The 16,804-nt window shown below is 36.8% G+C and overlaps 1 protein-coding gene across 3 annotated transcripts in view; it reads right to left on the bottom strand.

The window, feature by feature from the left end:
- The window catches only part of KIF21A (kinesin family member 21A), an 89,973-nt gene that overhangs the window by 46,510 nt on the left and 26,659 nt on the right, over positions 1–16,804 (bottom strand). For all 3 annotated transcript variants that reach the window (XM_030448742.1, XM_030448727.1, XM_030448735.1), the window contains exons 2-8: positions 13,885–14,107; positions 12,448–12,630; positions 9,095–9,244; positions 8,326–8,460; positions 5,573–5,740; positions 3,718–3,833; positions 135–330 (exon numbers count right to left, since the gene is read on the bottom strand). In XM_030448742.1, coding sequence (XP_030304602.1) covers positions 135–330; positions 3,718–3,833; positions 5,573–5,740; positions 8,326–8,460; positions 9,095–9,244; positions 12,448–12,630; positions 13,885–14,107 — 1,171 coding nt within the window. The remainder of the gene's footprint in view (positions 1–134; positions 331–3,717; positions 3,834–5,572; positions 5,741–8,325; positions 8,461–9,094; positions 9,245–12,447; positions 12,631–13,884; positions 14,108–16,804) is intronic.

Raw genomic sequence — 16,804 nt, 5'->3', positions numbered from 1 at the left:
GAAGTGTTGTTTAAATTTGGGTTGCTGTTCAAGATTTTTTTTTAGTGTCTGAAGTAGAAGTAGCCAACAGAAAAAACAAGCTGTAGAACAAGAGGCATTTTAAAGCAGAAGAAATCCTTAGAGGATAAGCTTACTGTTTTGTATTCCATGAGCTCCATCTGTAGCCGTGCAATCTCACTGCGTAAAGCATTTATTTGTTGACTGGCCCTATCCTGATTAACCATCACCTTGTTCTTGATGTTCCGTGCCCGATTGGCATACTTCAGTGTGTTCAAGGTTTCCATGAAGTCTCGATCTGAAGGGCTCACGCATGCTATCATGAGTGTTTGACTGGAAGGTAGTCAGCATTAGCATATCAAGAATAAAAAGAGCAGAGAAGTTAATCAGTTTTCAGGTTAAACAAGAATAGTGACTTCATAACATTCGTAAAATATTCCTTGATCTAATTACAGTAGAAGAGTCTCAACCAACTGAGTTCAGCACCTTTTTATCTTTTATCACCCTAGCATAAGATAGGAGATGCCAGGTCACTAATTGTTCTACATGTAACATTATAAAAGCATTTAATTGGTGCTCCTAGAAATGCTTTTCAAATTATATTCACTTTGCCTAATCATACATAAACTGAGGTTTAGGAACTTAAGAACAACCTGAAGACCCAGGCAGTGATTTGGATCATGCAATTATCAGGACTGAGTGCTCTACTTCCTGAGCTGCCCACCTACATAACATGAAAGTTGCTTGAATCCTCAGCTGTCCACACATTGCCTAAATGTACCTATTGTCTACCTCAAGTTCTGTTGAGGTTCAAACTGCCCGACTTCTCCACTGCAAACTATCTCCTCTTCTCCAACAGGAGCCCAAAATCTAGTACCTACTCTTAGAACGTATGGCTACAACTGTATTTATTCCATGTTTCATAACTCCACAAAAAATAGCAGGAACCCAAGTTCTAGGTCCAAGAGTGCTATGAATAACCATCTTCCTTTCAGGTTCCAAAATATCCTCTAGCCATCCCAGCATGGAATATGCAGGCTGAGAAAAAACTCCCTGCTCCAAATGAAAGACTGAGCAGACAGACCAGGAAGAACCAGTGAGACAAAAAAAAAAGGCAAATTTTTTTTCATTCCATCCAAGTGGATTCCATCAGTCAACAGATGGAAGAACCAGGCCTTCCCGCTCTCCCTGGAGTACAACCATTTCACAGCTGAAAACAGCCTAAAGTGGTCAGAACCAGAGACCCAGCTGTAGATCATATTCTGAAGCTGTCTACATGGCCCAAATCCTCTATAGAGTGAAAAACACCTGCACTTCATGGACTCAGTACTACTCTCCAGACTTTAGAGGAATTTGCTGCTCTATCCTATAAACCTTAGGTGGCTGTGTCAGCAAGAGCACACTGCCTCCAGTGCAATGGAACAATACCTGCACTAGGAAGACTGGATTCTGATCTTCACTTTCTGTAATTTCAAACTGAGACAAGCAAATTAATTCTTGCAACCCTTTTACCCACACCATACACACTGGGAAATTAAACTGGGAAGAGTAACTAGCCTGAGGATACAAGGAAGATTTGGTTTCAGCAACACTTCCTCAGACCTCCCATGTACCTTTGTCTCAGTTCTCCAAACTGTTTTAGTCCTCAAGATAAGACTGTGCAAAATTAAAACAATTTTATAATTCTTACATCAGGAGTACTTGTGCTTTCAGTTGAGAATATGATTACTTTTCTACCCTTCAGAGGACTGGTTTTGCTAGGTATCCATCTTAAAAACTAATGAACTTGAACTCCACTTTCCTGTCTGAATTGTATAATGGTCTACTTTTTTTTTTAAATTGTTTTACTCCCGTTGTTTTACCTTTATTTTTTTTTTTTTAAATTGCCCCCCCACCACATAAGTTATGAAAGTCTTCCTTGTTCATATTATGTGTTATAAAACACCAAAACTCCATATTCCTACTTGAATAATTCAAGAAACAATAATTAAATGCTGCTTCACAACTGTTACAGTATTATATTTACAATCAGGATTATGGTGACAAGAGTACAGAGATACAAGGCTTTCACCATCATTAACTCAAGACTTATTGCAATCTAACTTGAATCAGTACTAGTAAATTTGCAATACTTAGGGTACAGTACAATAATGTGTAGTGAAATACTTAGGGTGGAATTTTGAAGGCTATTGACATGCTGACAAAAATCTAATAATCTGAATTCCCAGAAGAAAACACACATTTATTAAAAATATAGCTTTCTCACACTTTTTTCTGGTCAAAGCATGGGTATTAAATTATTCAAATTGTGTTAATACGTGTAGTATTTCCTTAACAACAAGATGCTAATCTGACATGTCTCAGCATACATACAACATAAGCAAACACTAGAGAGGGGGTGGGGAAGAGAATGTGGGGCTGGGGGAGTGGAATGGTGTCTTTAAATTTAGCATCAGGAAGAATAAATCTGAATATCCCTGAAAACAGTGAGGCACAGCATTACCCATCTGCACAATGTACACTAACCTATGCGGTTGCTGCTGAAGAACAGGAGGGGGAGCAGTGGAACTGCTAAAATGGGAAAATGTTTTACATGCAGAAATAGTATTTTTTAAAAGTGCAAGTTTAGAATTGGTTTGAAAACAATGCTCAGTAGCTGGTGCATTTGATAAAATTTAGTGAAGAAAGGCTACTTATGGCTTTTTTTTTTCCAGAAAATGTTTAGAAGAGCTATGCTCTGTATTTCTGCTATTTATTTTTTTTCCTAACTATGGGATTTCTTCCTCCCTTAAGCACTTCTGAAAATTCTAGCTTTTATTTTACCTGTTTTGTCTGGGTCTTTGCTTTTCCTCACAGTAAAGTGCTGCAAGTTACTACAGTTCACTCTCCAGAAATAAGAGCACCAATTTAAGAAGTCTCTTCCACTTCTCCCAATTCTTTTGTGACATGCCTAAAAAACTCCTGCCCTCCTAAAAATAGCAGTCACTGGTGTTGGATTTCACAGAGGAATAAAAGTACTACCTTGCTAAAACAGTCAGCTATGACTTAGAGAAGCCAAAACCTCTCTCCCTTGTCTGTGCAGTAGGTATACAGAACAGGTTCATAAAACTAATTCTGGTGGTACACTGGTTTGTTTTTGCTAAGCACTAATTCAACATAATTGGACAGATGCACAATACTCTGAGATACACAACCTTTACAAAAAGATGATGGTGCCTGCAGTAAACTAACTCCAAACTCCCGTGCATGGCAATCAGAGCAAACAACTCAGTGCCATTCAAAAAAACCCAACCAAACCCAAAACCAACCAACCAAACAAAAAAACACAAAACCAAACCAAAACTCTGAGGGAAAACTCATCACAGCTTTTAACTGTGCTGTAATTAATAAGGCTGTAACACAATAACAAAGTTTACCATTTATGCTATCTACAGCTTGAAGATGTCTTCATGGAAAGGACTTGTCCTGGAAATGAAAACTTCTAAATAACTTGAAGCCTTACATCTAGTAAAGCTACAACAGCACTGAAAAGAACAAAGCAAAAATCTGCTTTAAAATCTTTTGCCTGCATTGCCAGAATTTTCTATCATGACAGTAATTTATCTTTGGAACCTCCCTCCAATAAAAAGAGTGGCTATTTTGATCACAATATTTATTTTCCTTTCTGAAGATTATATATTAATTCACAAGGAAATATATAAAATGTTCTAGTTTTCATACCTGTTTCCCCCAAGAGAATCTTGAAGTAACCTTGTAAGCTTTGAATCCCTGTATGGTACATGAGTTGCCTTCTTACTTTTATCTCCCAGTGCACTTATTACATTGCCAAGTGCCAGCTATAAAACACCAAATCACATAATTCACGTTAGATTGCATTCCCAAGAAGTTTTATTTTAAAAACAGCTATAAACTGCAGTCTGCATGTTGTGAAAACATGAATCTACTCACGAAAGATAAATATATATATATATATAAAGATTTTTACATTCCAGAGTAGACATATATAAGCTTCAGTTCTATCAACAATAGATCAGTTTACTTGCAGCCTGGTAACTGCAATTGCTAAGTACTTTTCACTATGTAATGATATGTCAGTCACAAAGTAAATTCTGAACTATTTCGTGTAGCAAGCATTTACTTTTGATAATTTTCAAAGCTGATCTCTACTTCTAGAAGTAGCTATAGTCCTTTAAAAATTAATTCTATCAATTATGCTAGATCTAGAATAAAATATGGGGCATTAATATGAAAGAAACCCCAGACCTTACAGATAGGAAGTAAGGAGTGCCTGATGAAGATTTAACATTTAAGATTTGCTATTATATAGTCCACTGGTATCTTATTTCATTGCTAGAAGAGTCTAATTCATGTTTATAAAAAAACATTTGGCTATAAAAGTATTTTAAATATACAACTCCATATATTTCAATCGTATGCCGAATGAAAGAATATTCCTCTAGATGGCACCCTGTAACAGCCAGTTCTTAGCCAGTTCTTTTCTGTCTTGAAAATAATTTCACTGCATCCAGCAGTTGAGCAGCTGCCTATACACCACATTCTGTGACTACTCTGAAGTGTTTAAAGCACTTTCAGTCTGTTCCCCAAAGCTGAGGGCTTCCACTCACTGTAAGTGAAAGGTTTGTGATAATAAAAAAACTACTTTTAATCAGACCGATTTTCACCTTCACACATTCTGTATTCCCCTTTTGTTAAGGATACCTCTATGTAATCTAAACCCCCAAATTTCTGTTGGCTTTGTGTTGGTATCAATTATGAAATCTTTCTCTTCAATATAATAAAATCAGAATAACTACATAAAATAACCACTCTCATGATGGCAAGAGATTCACTAATAAAGTTCTAGTTGCAGAATACCTCCCTGGCATTACATATTAGACCAGAAGAAAAAAGCCACACTTTCATACAAAAATAAACACATTTTGCATCTTTAAAATATAATTACATAGAATCTCTAAACAGACAAGTAGCTCAAAACAAAGGCATGAAACTACAAACTCCACTGATAATTACTGGCTCTTCTTTTCAGTATAGTGAAGTAAAATATTCAATATAGTTGATTAAAAAAATTAAAGAAAACCAGTGCATAGATGCAAAACCCCATTATATTATGCTGGAAATTAAAAAAAAATATTTCTACTTAGACGTGTTTGCCTACCAATGTTTTACATTATGTTTCATAAGTGTAATAAAGAACCAGAATTTACTGATTGTCCACATTTTAAATGTACATATTCCTTGTAAAATGCTTGTAATGTTGTCCAATTGTTTAGGTCTTGACATAATAAAAAATAAAAAAGTGGAATGAAGTCTACAATATTTTTTAAAAGAAGTTAGACTAACTATATTTTACAACACTTATAAATACTATAATTTGCTAGTTAGGGTCTAGTACAACAAAGGAAACCCTATCAAGCCAGAAACCAGCAAGAATCAATATATACTGTTATGTCTCATGCTACACTCCTTGTCCTGCACATAATTACTCAGGGATTACTAAAAACAAATAATCCAAAAAGGAAGATGGTGCCAATGGAAACAAGTTGTCTAATCTTACTAGTCCACAGTTGATGGAAATTCCTTCTTTTGCCCGTTCTCCTGTAGCTCCTGTTCTCTTTAACCTTTCAGATCCTGCTAGATCAACAAAGTGGAACTTGGCAGTAAGAGTTTCAAGTTCATTCATCTCTGAAGATTCAGATATTATCCTGTTATCAGTGGCATTATCCTGAAATGAAGAACCCATAAAGCTTAGTAAGATCTTTCCCATTAATATTTCTCTGTGAAGTTCCATCAACAATTATTTATTTATAAGACTACATATTTGCCCATCACCTTTCTTACTTACTCACTCTATGACAATCTCTCAAAAAACTATCTCCATTTTAATCATATGTACTAACATATGCTTAACTTGAAGATCTAGTTCTAGATGCATGTACATCTAGAACTCATACTTTAAGTATGAGTTACAATTGTGTTTTGATGAAGGAAAAGAGGAATATATGTATTAAAACATAGGCAGGCAACAAAATTTGTACCTCTCTTGGAATGCAAGTTTTAAATTAATTGTCAAGGGAAATTGACTTTTTTAAAACAAAGAAAGAAAACATACCATAATTATATTACTACCCACCAAAATTACCATAAACCCACCAAAAACCTGATATTTTTATTTGATACCTCTGCAGTCCCCATTGTCTACTTCCTTGGGGCATGATTATTCAATTATATTTTAGGAATCACTTTTTAAAGACAGTTTTCCTAGTAGCCAGTATTCCATCAGCACTCCTGACTTCACCAGAAAATAAGGACAGCAGAAGGAATGAAGAAAAAAAGAATAGTTTTCTTTTTTCCCCCTCCCAGGTGAGCTGTAATGACTGGCATCTGACACGCACCTCTGTCAGTGCAGGAAATCTGCCCAGGAATGCACCACACTTTGGGCAGGTACCATAGCCTCAGCTTCTTTATACTTAATGCCCCAAATCACAGCAGCAAAATGATCCTCTTTCATTTGATAATCCCAGACTTTTTTCTGTCAGTTAGTGTAGCTGTATGATATATTGTGGAGTCTTACTTTAAGTGTAGGCAGTCTTGTCAGGAAAGCAACACGGAGTGAGAAAAATCTTTCAGTCACTCACTTCTTGACCTTCCTGCTAAAGCGGACTGCAATCTGTTCCCAGCCCTCAGAGTAATGATTAATGCATCCTTTCATTCTCACTTATTTAGTAAGTCAAATGTGCATCCAGAAACTTCCAAGAAGCATGGATGGTGCAAGCACGATGTGAGGAGCAGCATTCTGTGCAGCCTGTGCAATGCGGCCCTGGCTGCCTGCCCAAACTGGGCACAGTGTGCAGAGGGGACACAACCAACACTGTCATCTGAGGAGGAGAAACTGCGTTGCCCTAGTAACAAAGGTCTCCCAAAACTGTTGTCTACAGAAATTTGAGCTGCATCCTTCCTGGCCAACCAATAATAGCTCGTATTATTTTATATTCCAGGAGCATTTGGAGGCCAACATCAGATCTAACCTCTACCCTCCTGAACACAAGGAAAGAGAAGGGCACTGTCTTCACAGACTAAGGGCATAGCAATGCCCAGCTCCAGACAGTCAAATTATCTTGCTCATATCTTCAAAAAAAAAAAAAACCAAAAACCAAAAAACAAAATACAGTTTGACATAAGGCAGAAGGTGGCCACCTATTCCTCTAAAACAAGCCTGCATTAAAAGCCAGGGAAACAAGGCTCCCAGGTACAAAGCTCCCTCAGCTACAGGGAGGGACAGTTCTCAGCAAAGCCTCCAAGCAGGCAGCATCAATAAGCAGTGACTGAAGTGCCCCGCCTGGGTACCAAGTGTAACTACAGTCTCTCCTGAGTGAGTACATGCCCACACTACCAGACCCACAGTTTCAGTATGGAAAGTGGGAAGTAATGTTTTAACAGGTGTATAAAGTAGATCTACATACCACAGGGAACTAAGGAGTGCTTTTCATTTTGCCTGCAGATGATCATTTGTATAATTAAAAAAATATATATATGTGCAACTTCCCACAAAAACCACTGCAGATCCAATTCCCTGTTCCATGTGCTTAAACATTTGATATGTATGTATGGAATGCTAGTCAGGTACTCAGGCATTCACCAAAATATTTTAAAATGTCAACAGCTCTAGAATAATCAGATCAAATCTCTGAAACTACTGTAGTTTTCATTAATATGGATTTATTTAGAACTCTCCTCTTTACAAGATACACCAATGGCAACTAACAACTGAACATCACATGAAAAATTTTCTACAAAACAGCTCATTATACATTCCTAGGTTGAATGTCAGGTTAAGTGTACAGGCCTAACAACACTTCTGAAATACGCTAAGCTCCCAAATGGAAAGCTTTTCTACTTGTTTGTTCTTGGGTATCAACAGAGTCTGGAATATCTGAACATTTTCAGTCAGTTGCTGCAAGTTTGAACCCATTAGCTACTAAGACACTTTAAAATGCTTTCCCAATTAAAGACAAATTACATTTTAACTTTAATATGTGTGTATGATGCAATGAAATACTAAGAAAACTGTAGAGAAGAATGAGCAGGTTCATGTAAGAGGCTGAAGTTTATTGTCGCCTCTGGCTAAAGGATGGTTACATATGTACAGATTAAATCAAGTTATTATAATGCTTTGCAAATACATCGAGCATGATGATGACTGTAGCATCTTTACTAAGTGCAATTCAAATAGCATTAGCTGCCAAAGCATTATTCACATTTTGAGAAAGACTTACTAAAGGGAAGTTTAACAACAGCAAGGATACGTACAGTGTTAAATGCAGGACAAACTCTGGTTTGACACAGGTGTATAGTAAAGATAGCATGTGACCGGGAGCTCTGAACATTCATCTGAGTGCTGGCAGTGGTTCGAGACAAAGCTCCCAGCTTCAAGCACTGCATCATCTAGAAAACAAACAAGAAGTACATTGCATTGCTTCCAGTTTAAATAGTGTTCCTATTACACTCTATTGTTTTAGCTACAAATAAGCTTTTTCTCTTTGCTATGATTTCAGTTCCTGTATGCCAAAAGCTGAGAGTATTTTTTGTGGTTTCTGAAAGAAAACACTTAAATATTTGTACAGCTCTTTACTGTCCACTGATAGTAACACAGCAGTTTTCCTTCCACTCATTTGTGGCAAAAAATGTACAATTTTTGTACATTTTGAACAAAAACATACAGTACAATAACATTTACATTCTGATTTGCAATGCACATTAAAGGCAGTTTACCTCACATCAATCCTCATGCAAACCTTTCCTGTCACAGCAATATAAAAGATTTAGGACACAGCAAAATTTTGTCTTCAACAGATCTACATTATCAGCAAAACTCTGCTTCTAGAAAAAGTGGTATGCACTTAATATCAAGCATTTATCAGATTTAAGTCTACAGAAACTGAAGAGAATAAAAAATTCAACTAGATTTAACAGCTATGTTATAAGCAAGCATAACTGATTTTTATCTACTTTTTAAAACGTGGAAAAAAAATTAAATTGCAGTTAGTATGCTATAGAGTAACTTATTTTTAATGATCACCTCTGATTCTCCATTCACACTTCGGGTTGTAACACCCACTGTATAAATTCCTCCTGCTGAATCTTCATGTATTTTAATATTTGATTTTTTATTCTTTGCATCAATATCACGTGTGGTATCAAACAGATCAAGAATTTCTTCATTGTAAAGCTAAGGAGAAATAAAGGGGGGAAAAATGTATTACTTTAGGAAGGAATTCCTCCACAGACTAACAAATCTGTGCACAGCAAATACAGAAAGATCTAAAAGTTAAATACCAAGGCTCTCAACAAAAGATGCTGCGAAACACCCAAACTTACAAGGACAACAGGATAACAGATTGAGCAGCTGCAAATAGTCACCTGCACACCTTACTACCATGAACCCAAGGAAGTAGCAACTTCCTCCACATCAGATGTGGGAGAAAATTCCTTGGTGGGACTGGGCAGGAGGAGGCACAGCAGAACAATGGGAGCACTGGTTTCTGTGGTGGGCACCTGCTGTCTCTGTGTTTAACCTTGAGCTTTTCTGTTGTTCTGTTGATTTAGTGGGCTGCACCCTACTTCAAACATTTCAAACTCACTCCACTTGCTCTCCCTGCCATCACATCTTTTCTCATCCTCCCTCTCACACCTTAATAATCTTATGTCTCTTTCATTTAGATAAATTGTTCCTGCCCTGGAAGGAATCTGACATATGTGTTAAATGTAATAAGCAGCTTATATGCAAGCTGCTTATTAAAGACACCAAGCACAAGACCAAAAATACTGTCATGGTTCCTTGGACAGAGATTCTGTACTTTTCTCCATACAATACCTACACTTTGGTGCCCCACATTTAGTTACAACTTCCAGGTGAAATCGTATGAGTAACAACATTTATTTATTACATGTTACAAACTTCTTAATGTTTACTGACTGTTTCACTGGGTGTCCTGAAGGTAAGTGCATGTACCTTTAGTGGTCTTTCAACTGAGTATTATTAAGAAAATATTTTTATGTCAATAAATTCTATCAGAATCAGGACAGACATCAGAAATTACTATGCAGTTATCTGTGTTAAAGGAGATGGATCATAATTTCATAATAATGTTCTGAGTTTTAGGAAAGGTGTTTAGATCCAGTTACAGAAATTAAGGCAAACAGAAAAAAAAATACCCAGAAGAAGCTGCATTCCACTGGGAATCTCATGACTCAGGTGTCTGCTGATGTACACTGGAGAAGTTTCAGTGTGCTCAGTATGGTTATACCAATTCACTTCAGCAGAGCTTAGGCCACATTTGATTAAATCCTTGATTGAAGTCCTTAGGTAAAAGCCAAAGAACCACTACAATAGATCTGTATTCACCTCATGTACTTACTCATACACTAAAAGCAAGATCTGTATCCACCTCAGGTACTTTCTCACACACTAAAACCAAGAGGCTTTCTCTTCTCACAAGTGAAAAATTCATCCTTGAGAAGAAAAGGCTCAGCATTTGTGAATATGATGCTTTTAATTCTTTACATATTAAAAAGGAATTATATTTAATTAGTAAGAAGACTCCTACCTAAAATATTTATGCCTAATAATGTGTTACCTTGCTAAGTTCAAATGAACTGATGCCACAACTTAGACGGGATCCTGATAACTCATCTACAATTGCATGGAACTGCATATGCCTATTTTGGAAAAGTTAGCAGGGGACCAAGGAATTAAGAGAGATAGACTGCAGCAAACTACAGAAAAACAACAAAGTACCAAACTGAAGTCACTGTTCCCAATACTTACTCAGCTGTCAGACTCCAAAGTTACTCAAAAACCAAAACATTGCCTCTATTTGTTCAGTGGCTAAATTACTGTTTATGTAATCCAGTTCTAACAGTAGATAGGATGGGAGGAAGAGGATGCTAGCCTCAGTACATGTTAAAAAAAAAAAAAAAATCTACCAAAAATGTAGTATTTTGTTAAGGGAGAAACTATTGTATAATTCACTTAACCTTTCTGTAAATTAATAAACAAGACAGGCTGTAATATGCCCATTTCATCTGCAACATGTAATGGCTGCAATTCTCCACACCATTACCACTGTAACATTAAATTACTGCTCTGTATTTTGGGACTCTCTAGCAGTCACATTTGTAATGCTACATAAAAAACAAACAAACAAACAAGGAATTCAGAAAATAAGAGAGAGAACTACTCCTCACAGTACTACTATTGCTGTTGCCTAAGCAGAAATGAAGCTGCAGGTCCCCAGTGTTCAAACAGAAGAGTTAAGTATTCCTACTGCCCATGCTCAGCCCCAGACTTCTCTCTCTCTTTAGGCAAACATTAGCCAGAACAACAAAAAGCTTTGCTTAAGGTTAGGAGTAACAAACCTGGCACTAGTGCAAAACTAATGCCAGCTTGTTAATCTTTAAAACAGGAACACATGACTAAAGGACCTGGTTCACTTCAGCAGTAATAAAACCAGCAGCTTTTCTCTTCGGTAATATCAAAGTGTGCTTTTCCTCCTGAAGCTGATATAGTAAAGCTGCAAATACTGAACTAGGTAAAACAAATTTCTACCTGTTCTTCCTTAAATTCATTCTTCCTCTCAGTGTGTTTGAAGTATCAGATTTTGAAGCTTGGTAGTGAATTTAAATATGTTACACCCAAATCAATCAATTTCAAAAATAGTTCTATGGGCAGGAGACACAACATAGAAACTGCAACACTTAAACCAACATCTGCTGCAGGTCAGAAACATCACAGATGCTGTGGGCTCTCTTATGGCTACCAGAAGACACAAAGGGAACTGTTTCTGCATAGCACTGACACAGGTTTCCTGGGTCCAACAACAGGGAAGAGTGACACAGAACACAAATTCCAAATCACTGGGGATCACAGAGGAAATACTTTTATGAGAGGTTTCTTCTTTGGTGAAAGGAACATAACAAGTCTCAATCTCACAACAGATTTTGAAAGCTAAAAAATCCATGGCACAGGACACAAGCAGGCAAAGCATGGTCACTATTCAAAGGCATTAAGTACTGATTTATTTTTTATACAGTTTATTGCTTTAACATTTTGTAAATAATTATGAACAGGCAAGAGCAACAGGCCCCACAAACAAATGTATGCTGCAGAAAGTGATAAATGATGACTAATATAACTATCTCTGCACTTCAAAGTAACTCTGTAAAGGAAGTTACTGAAAGAACTTGAATTAGATAAAAAGACTCTTTCATAAATTGGTGATCATAAACAAATGCCATAAAACTTCCTATTGAAATCTTGAAAATTAATTCAAACAACTTGTGGGAAAAGCAAGTAAAAGTAACAAGCAGAAAAAATGTTAATTGGCTTTCTGAAAAAATACATGAAGTTACACAAACACAGATTATGTTTACCTCTAAGAACTGTGCATTCACTTTAAAATCTGGTGGTGGAAGTCCTTGTTTAATAGCAGCTTGTTTCTTTTCTTCAATACATCTGAAAAGATGCTTAACAGCACGTGATATAATGCCTTGTTCCTCTTCTGTTATATTGACATCAAATCCAGTGCCCATGGTGTATGTTTTGCCAGCACCTGTCTAAATTGAAAAAGTAGTGACTAGAACATGTTAATGGTACCAAATGAGAGAAATGCAGTTTGTGAACACCAATGCAGAATAGTGACTACCAAGTCAGTACCCTTTCAGTATTAACATCCACAACAACATGAAATTTTGAAAAACTGATAAACAGCAGAAGTTAGATGAATTCTACTGCTTACCTACAGATCACATACAAGAAGGTAGCTCAGTCTTTCATAACCTTTCCCCTACAAGCTTCCTCTATGCTGCATATATCAACCTTGAGCTACCTCCTTTGAGGTAAAAAGAACAGTTAATGTTTTCAACCAAGACTATTAAATAAAGCATGTATTTCAGAGGCAGAAGCAGCATTAGCAATTCTTTACTCAAATAGATCAAATTACTCCCATAATTACGGCGTCTGAATATCTCAGGTAGAATATTACCATTGTTTTCAATTTATAGACAGCACTGAAGAATACACACTGTACCTTCACAAGGAAAATAACTAAATGTGAAGGTCTGTGGAAGATAAGGCAGTGCTGTGTTTTTACTTAATTAGTAGGTCAAGTCTAAGACAAAGATACAATTATGCAGCTCAACACAGTCTACCAAACTGGATCTGCAAACTGCTAGGCTTTACCTGGCTAATTTGAGATACACCTAACAGTGCTGTAATTAAGCATCCTAGACCAAATTTTATGCAATCAGTTCTTAGAGAAATATTCAGAAGACAATAACCTATTTGACATTGTCTTCAACAATATTTCAGCTTTAAGAAGTACAATCTGTGTCTAGAGCACTGAGAGGGGGTGTTCTCTATATGAAAAAGTTCTCCAGCCTTGCAATTTGTTCTCTATATTTTGACCACAAACAATGTGGGGCCTGAAGTTCCCTGGGGTCTATTTTTAAAAAGCTCCTATTCCCAGAAGTGTCTGCAAATGCAAAGGGACAAAGAATTGCTCAGAAGAGAATCTCAGTACAATCTATCTCTGTGTATCAACTAAGTCATGGATTTGCATTGATGCATTGGGTGAATCCAGGAATTATACACTCATGCTACTTGGGGCATTACTATTAATTCAGAGATCTTCTCCGTCTCAATTACCATTTTGCACAGCATCTATACAAACTCCTATTCACAGGACATCCTGTTAATAATAAAACAAAGATACTAAAAAAAACAGGTTCATGCAAACAGGTTCATTACACAAAATTCCTATATTTAACAGAAAGATAGTTAAAAGAAAGAAATAAAATTGTAAAGCTTACTTGTCCATAAGCAAAGACAGTGGCATTGTAGCCTTCAAAGCAACCTTCAATAAGCTTTTCTATACATTGTATATAAATCTCTTCTTGCTGTGAGTCAATGTTAAAGACATAATCAAAAGTGAAGGCCTTGTCTTTTCCCAAGAACACTTGAGGTTCACCAGGTGTGACAGATGTACAAATATGGCATCCTTCAATCTTCTCTTTGGCTAGCTGTGGTCTAATTCTGTTGTGAAAGAGACAAAAATAGAGGTTCTCATAATCAGAAAAAATACAGCATACAGACAATGTAACTAAGATCTGAGAATAACTCCTTACTGACTGAAAAAATAAGAATTTTTCAAGACAGGAAGCTTCAAGCTGTCTGTGCCATAGTACCTATCAGAAACCTACTCATACAAGTGTTCATACAAATGATGTCACTTTCTCTGAAGGTTCACTCACCAGCTGGAAGCTGACAACCTGCCTAGAACTCTAAATGTTTCTGTATGTATACTATGCATTATTAAATTGTAACTTGCATGATCATTTCAGACTTTGAAATCAAGTTCCCCTGTTCTATCAGACTTCTTTATGCTTTCACTGACTAAACGGATTAGCATTTTATTTTTTTTAATAACAGAAATATGAAAAATATGCAGGATATTTTAAGTAGTAATCTGGGAGAAAGGACCCCCAAAGCCTACATATCATCTAAAATGAAAGGCTCTTTGCTTGGAGAACAAGAAAGCTCACTTTTCTTATTTTCCTGTGACAGAGCTTTGTCACAGCCAGCACACTTCAGTGAAGTGTTTGGTTTCAGAAACACCTTAAGACGTACCTTAACATACCTTAAGAAGAAAAAGCAACCATTTCTAACAAGTTCTAAAAGTAAGCATGTCATATTCCTTATTATTTCCTCACTTAGACAAATTCCAGCTTTTATTTCTCTTTGGTTAGTTTCTGACAATCTACTTCAATCACAGGCTTCTTATATTCTATAACTGTATTAATTCCTCTGAATTCTTGTCAAAACACTCTTGTAATCTTGTAAAAATTGAATTAATTTACTATCTCTATGTCTAGAGAAAACTGTGAAAGTTTGTGAGTCAACTGGTTTAATGATTAGCCAGCAGGAAGAAAAACTCCGTGAACATAATATGTCATTCTAGCTGTAATTAACTAATAATGTGGGGGGTTTTTGGATTTTTTTTTTTTAAAGTTAATTCTGTAAATGTTTCCAAGTTCTCAAAGTAGCAACAAATCTTTAAAAATACAAATGTGTGAAGTGTAGAAGCCAAGCAACAAACAAGGCTATATACAAGGCTGATAGGACATCAGCTGTACAGCTACATACAAACAAAATCATGGAATATTTTACTTAGATTTTCCTCTTATATCAGACTTCAAGTACCTATATTTACCTCAGTGTGCCTAATTTCAGTTACACAATGTCAAAGATGAAGACCTGTATAGACATAGTCTACTTTAAAAGTAGATACTCATTTCATATTAGTGTTTAGTTTGGAGTAGCTGTGCTGTCTTCTACCAAATTCCCCTGACATCTTCACTTACCACATGTTGGTTTGGATCATGGGCCAGTTTCAGTGTACACAAACTACACTCCTTTCAGAGAAGACCAAAGCAAATTGCTTCACTCTAAACACATGAAACTTGTCCCAAAAGATAATGGGAACATAAAGGCCCAAAGCTACCTACTCATCGACTATGACTGTGCCAGTGTTTGCTGATGCAGAGGGAACCAGTCTTCAAAAACTCCCAGTGGACTGCAGCAAACTAATTCAAATTTTGTCAGCTTCTTTTTAAGACTAGGCACTCTTGTCTTTCACTAATCCAGTGAAGACATCACAAAGACACTCAGTAGTCCTTACAAGCATCAATTCTCACAGCTTCTAAGCCTCTGATATACTTCTGGCTTTGTTTTCTAGTACAAGAAATCCTAGAAAGACCTTATCTTAAAAAAAAACAAAAACAAAAAAAGAAAAAAATCAAGACGAAAAACTTTTTCAAAATTAAGTAACCTTTTTGTGTATCTAAAAAACCCCAGCTTTTGTCATAGATCTGAAAGGCTTTTAGCACTGACTCATAAAATGAAGGATGACAACTACAGAAAAAAATTGAATATATTTTCATTCTCCTTATGAGAATTACAAAAAAATTAATTTCGTACACTGACGAATTGATGCAATTATGACCAGTGCTGAATAATTTTCTCATTTCTATTACTAAGTAAAGGCTCAGAGTGTCCACAAAGAGGAGCCGCATGCCTAAAATATCAATTATTTGCATGATAATTATTACAGTCATGACATGACTGTCAAGTGAGCAGTCTGGATGCTGGCATTCAGAGACTTCCCGTGAGAGTCCTCCCAACTAGCTCCCTGCCTTGCAGCCAGGCAGCACCTCCAAGTGCTCTGCTGCTATAAAACCCAGCACAACAGCCAAGCTGAAGTGCATCATGTCTGACCATAATCAGGCCACAGCAAGATGTGGCCTCTTTGACTGTGGAGAGACACTAAAATGATCAGAAGGCTGGAGCACCTCCCCTGTGAAGCCAGGCTGAGGAAGTTGGGGTTGTTCAGCTTGGAGAAGAGGAGGCTTTGAGGTGACCTTATAGCAACCTTCCAATATCTGAAGGGGGCCTACAAAAAAGCTGGGGTAGGGGTTTTTACACAGGTGTGTAGCAAAAGAACAAGGGGAAATGGTTTCAGACTTGAAAAGGGAAGATTTAGGTTGCATATTAGGAAAAAAATATTTCCTGTGAGGGTGGTGAGCTGTTGGAACAGGCTGCCCAAGGAAGCTGTGGCTGCTTCATCCCTGGAAGTGTTCAAGGCCAGGTTGGATGAGGCCTTGAGCAACCTGGTCTAGTGGGAGGTGTCCCTGCTCATGCAGGGGGGTTGGAACTAGATGATCTTTAAGGTCC

The sequence above is a fragment of the Calypte anna genome, chromosome 1, assembly GCF_003957555.1.
Source record: "Calypte anna isolate BGI_N300 chromosome 1, bCalAnn1_v1.p, whole genome shotgun sequence".
Classification (NCBI taxonomy): Eukaryota; Metazoa; Chordata; class Aves; order Apodiformes; family Trochilidae; genus Calypte; species Calypte anna.
This window is presented reverse-complemented; position numbering and strand designations above follow the sequence as displayed.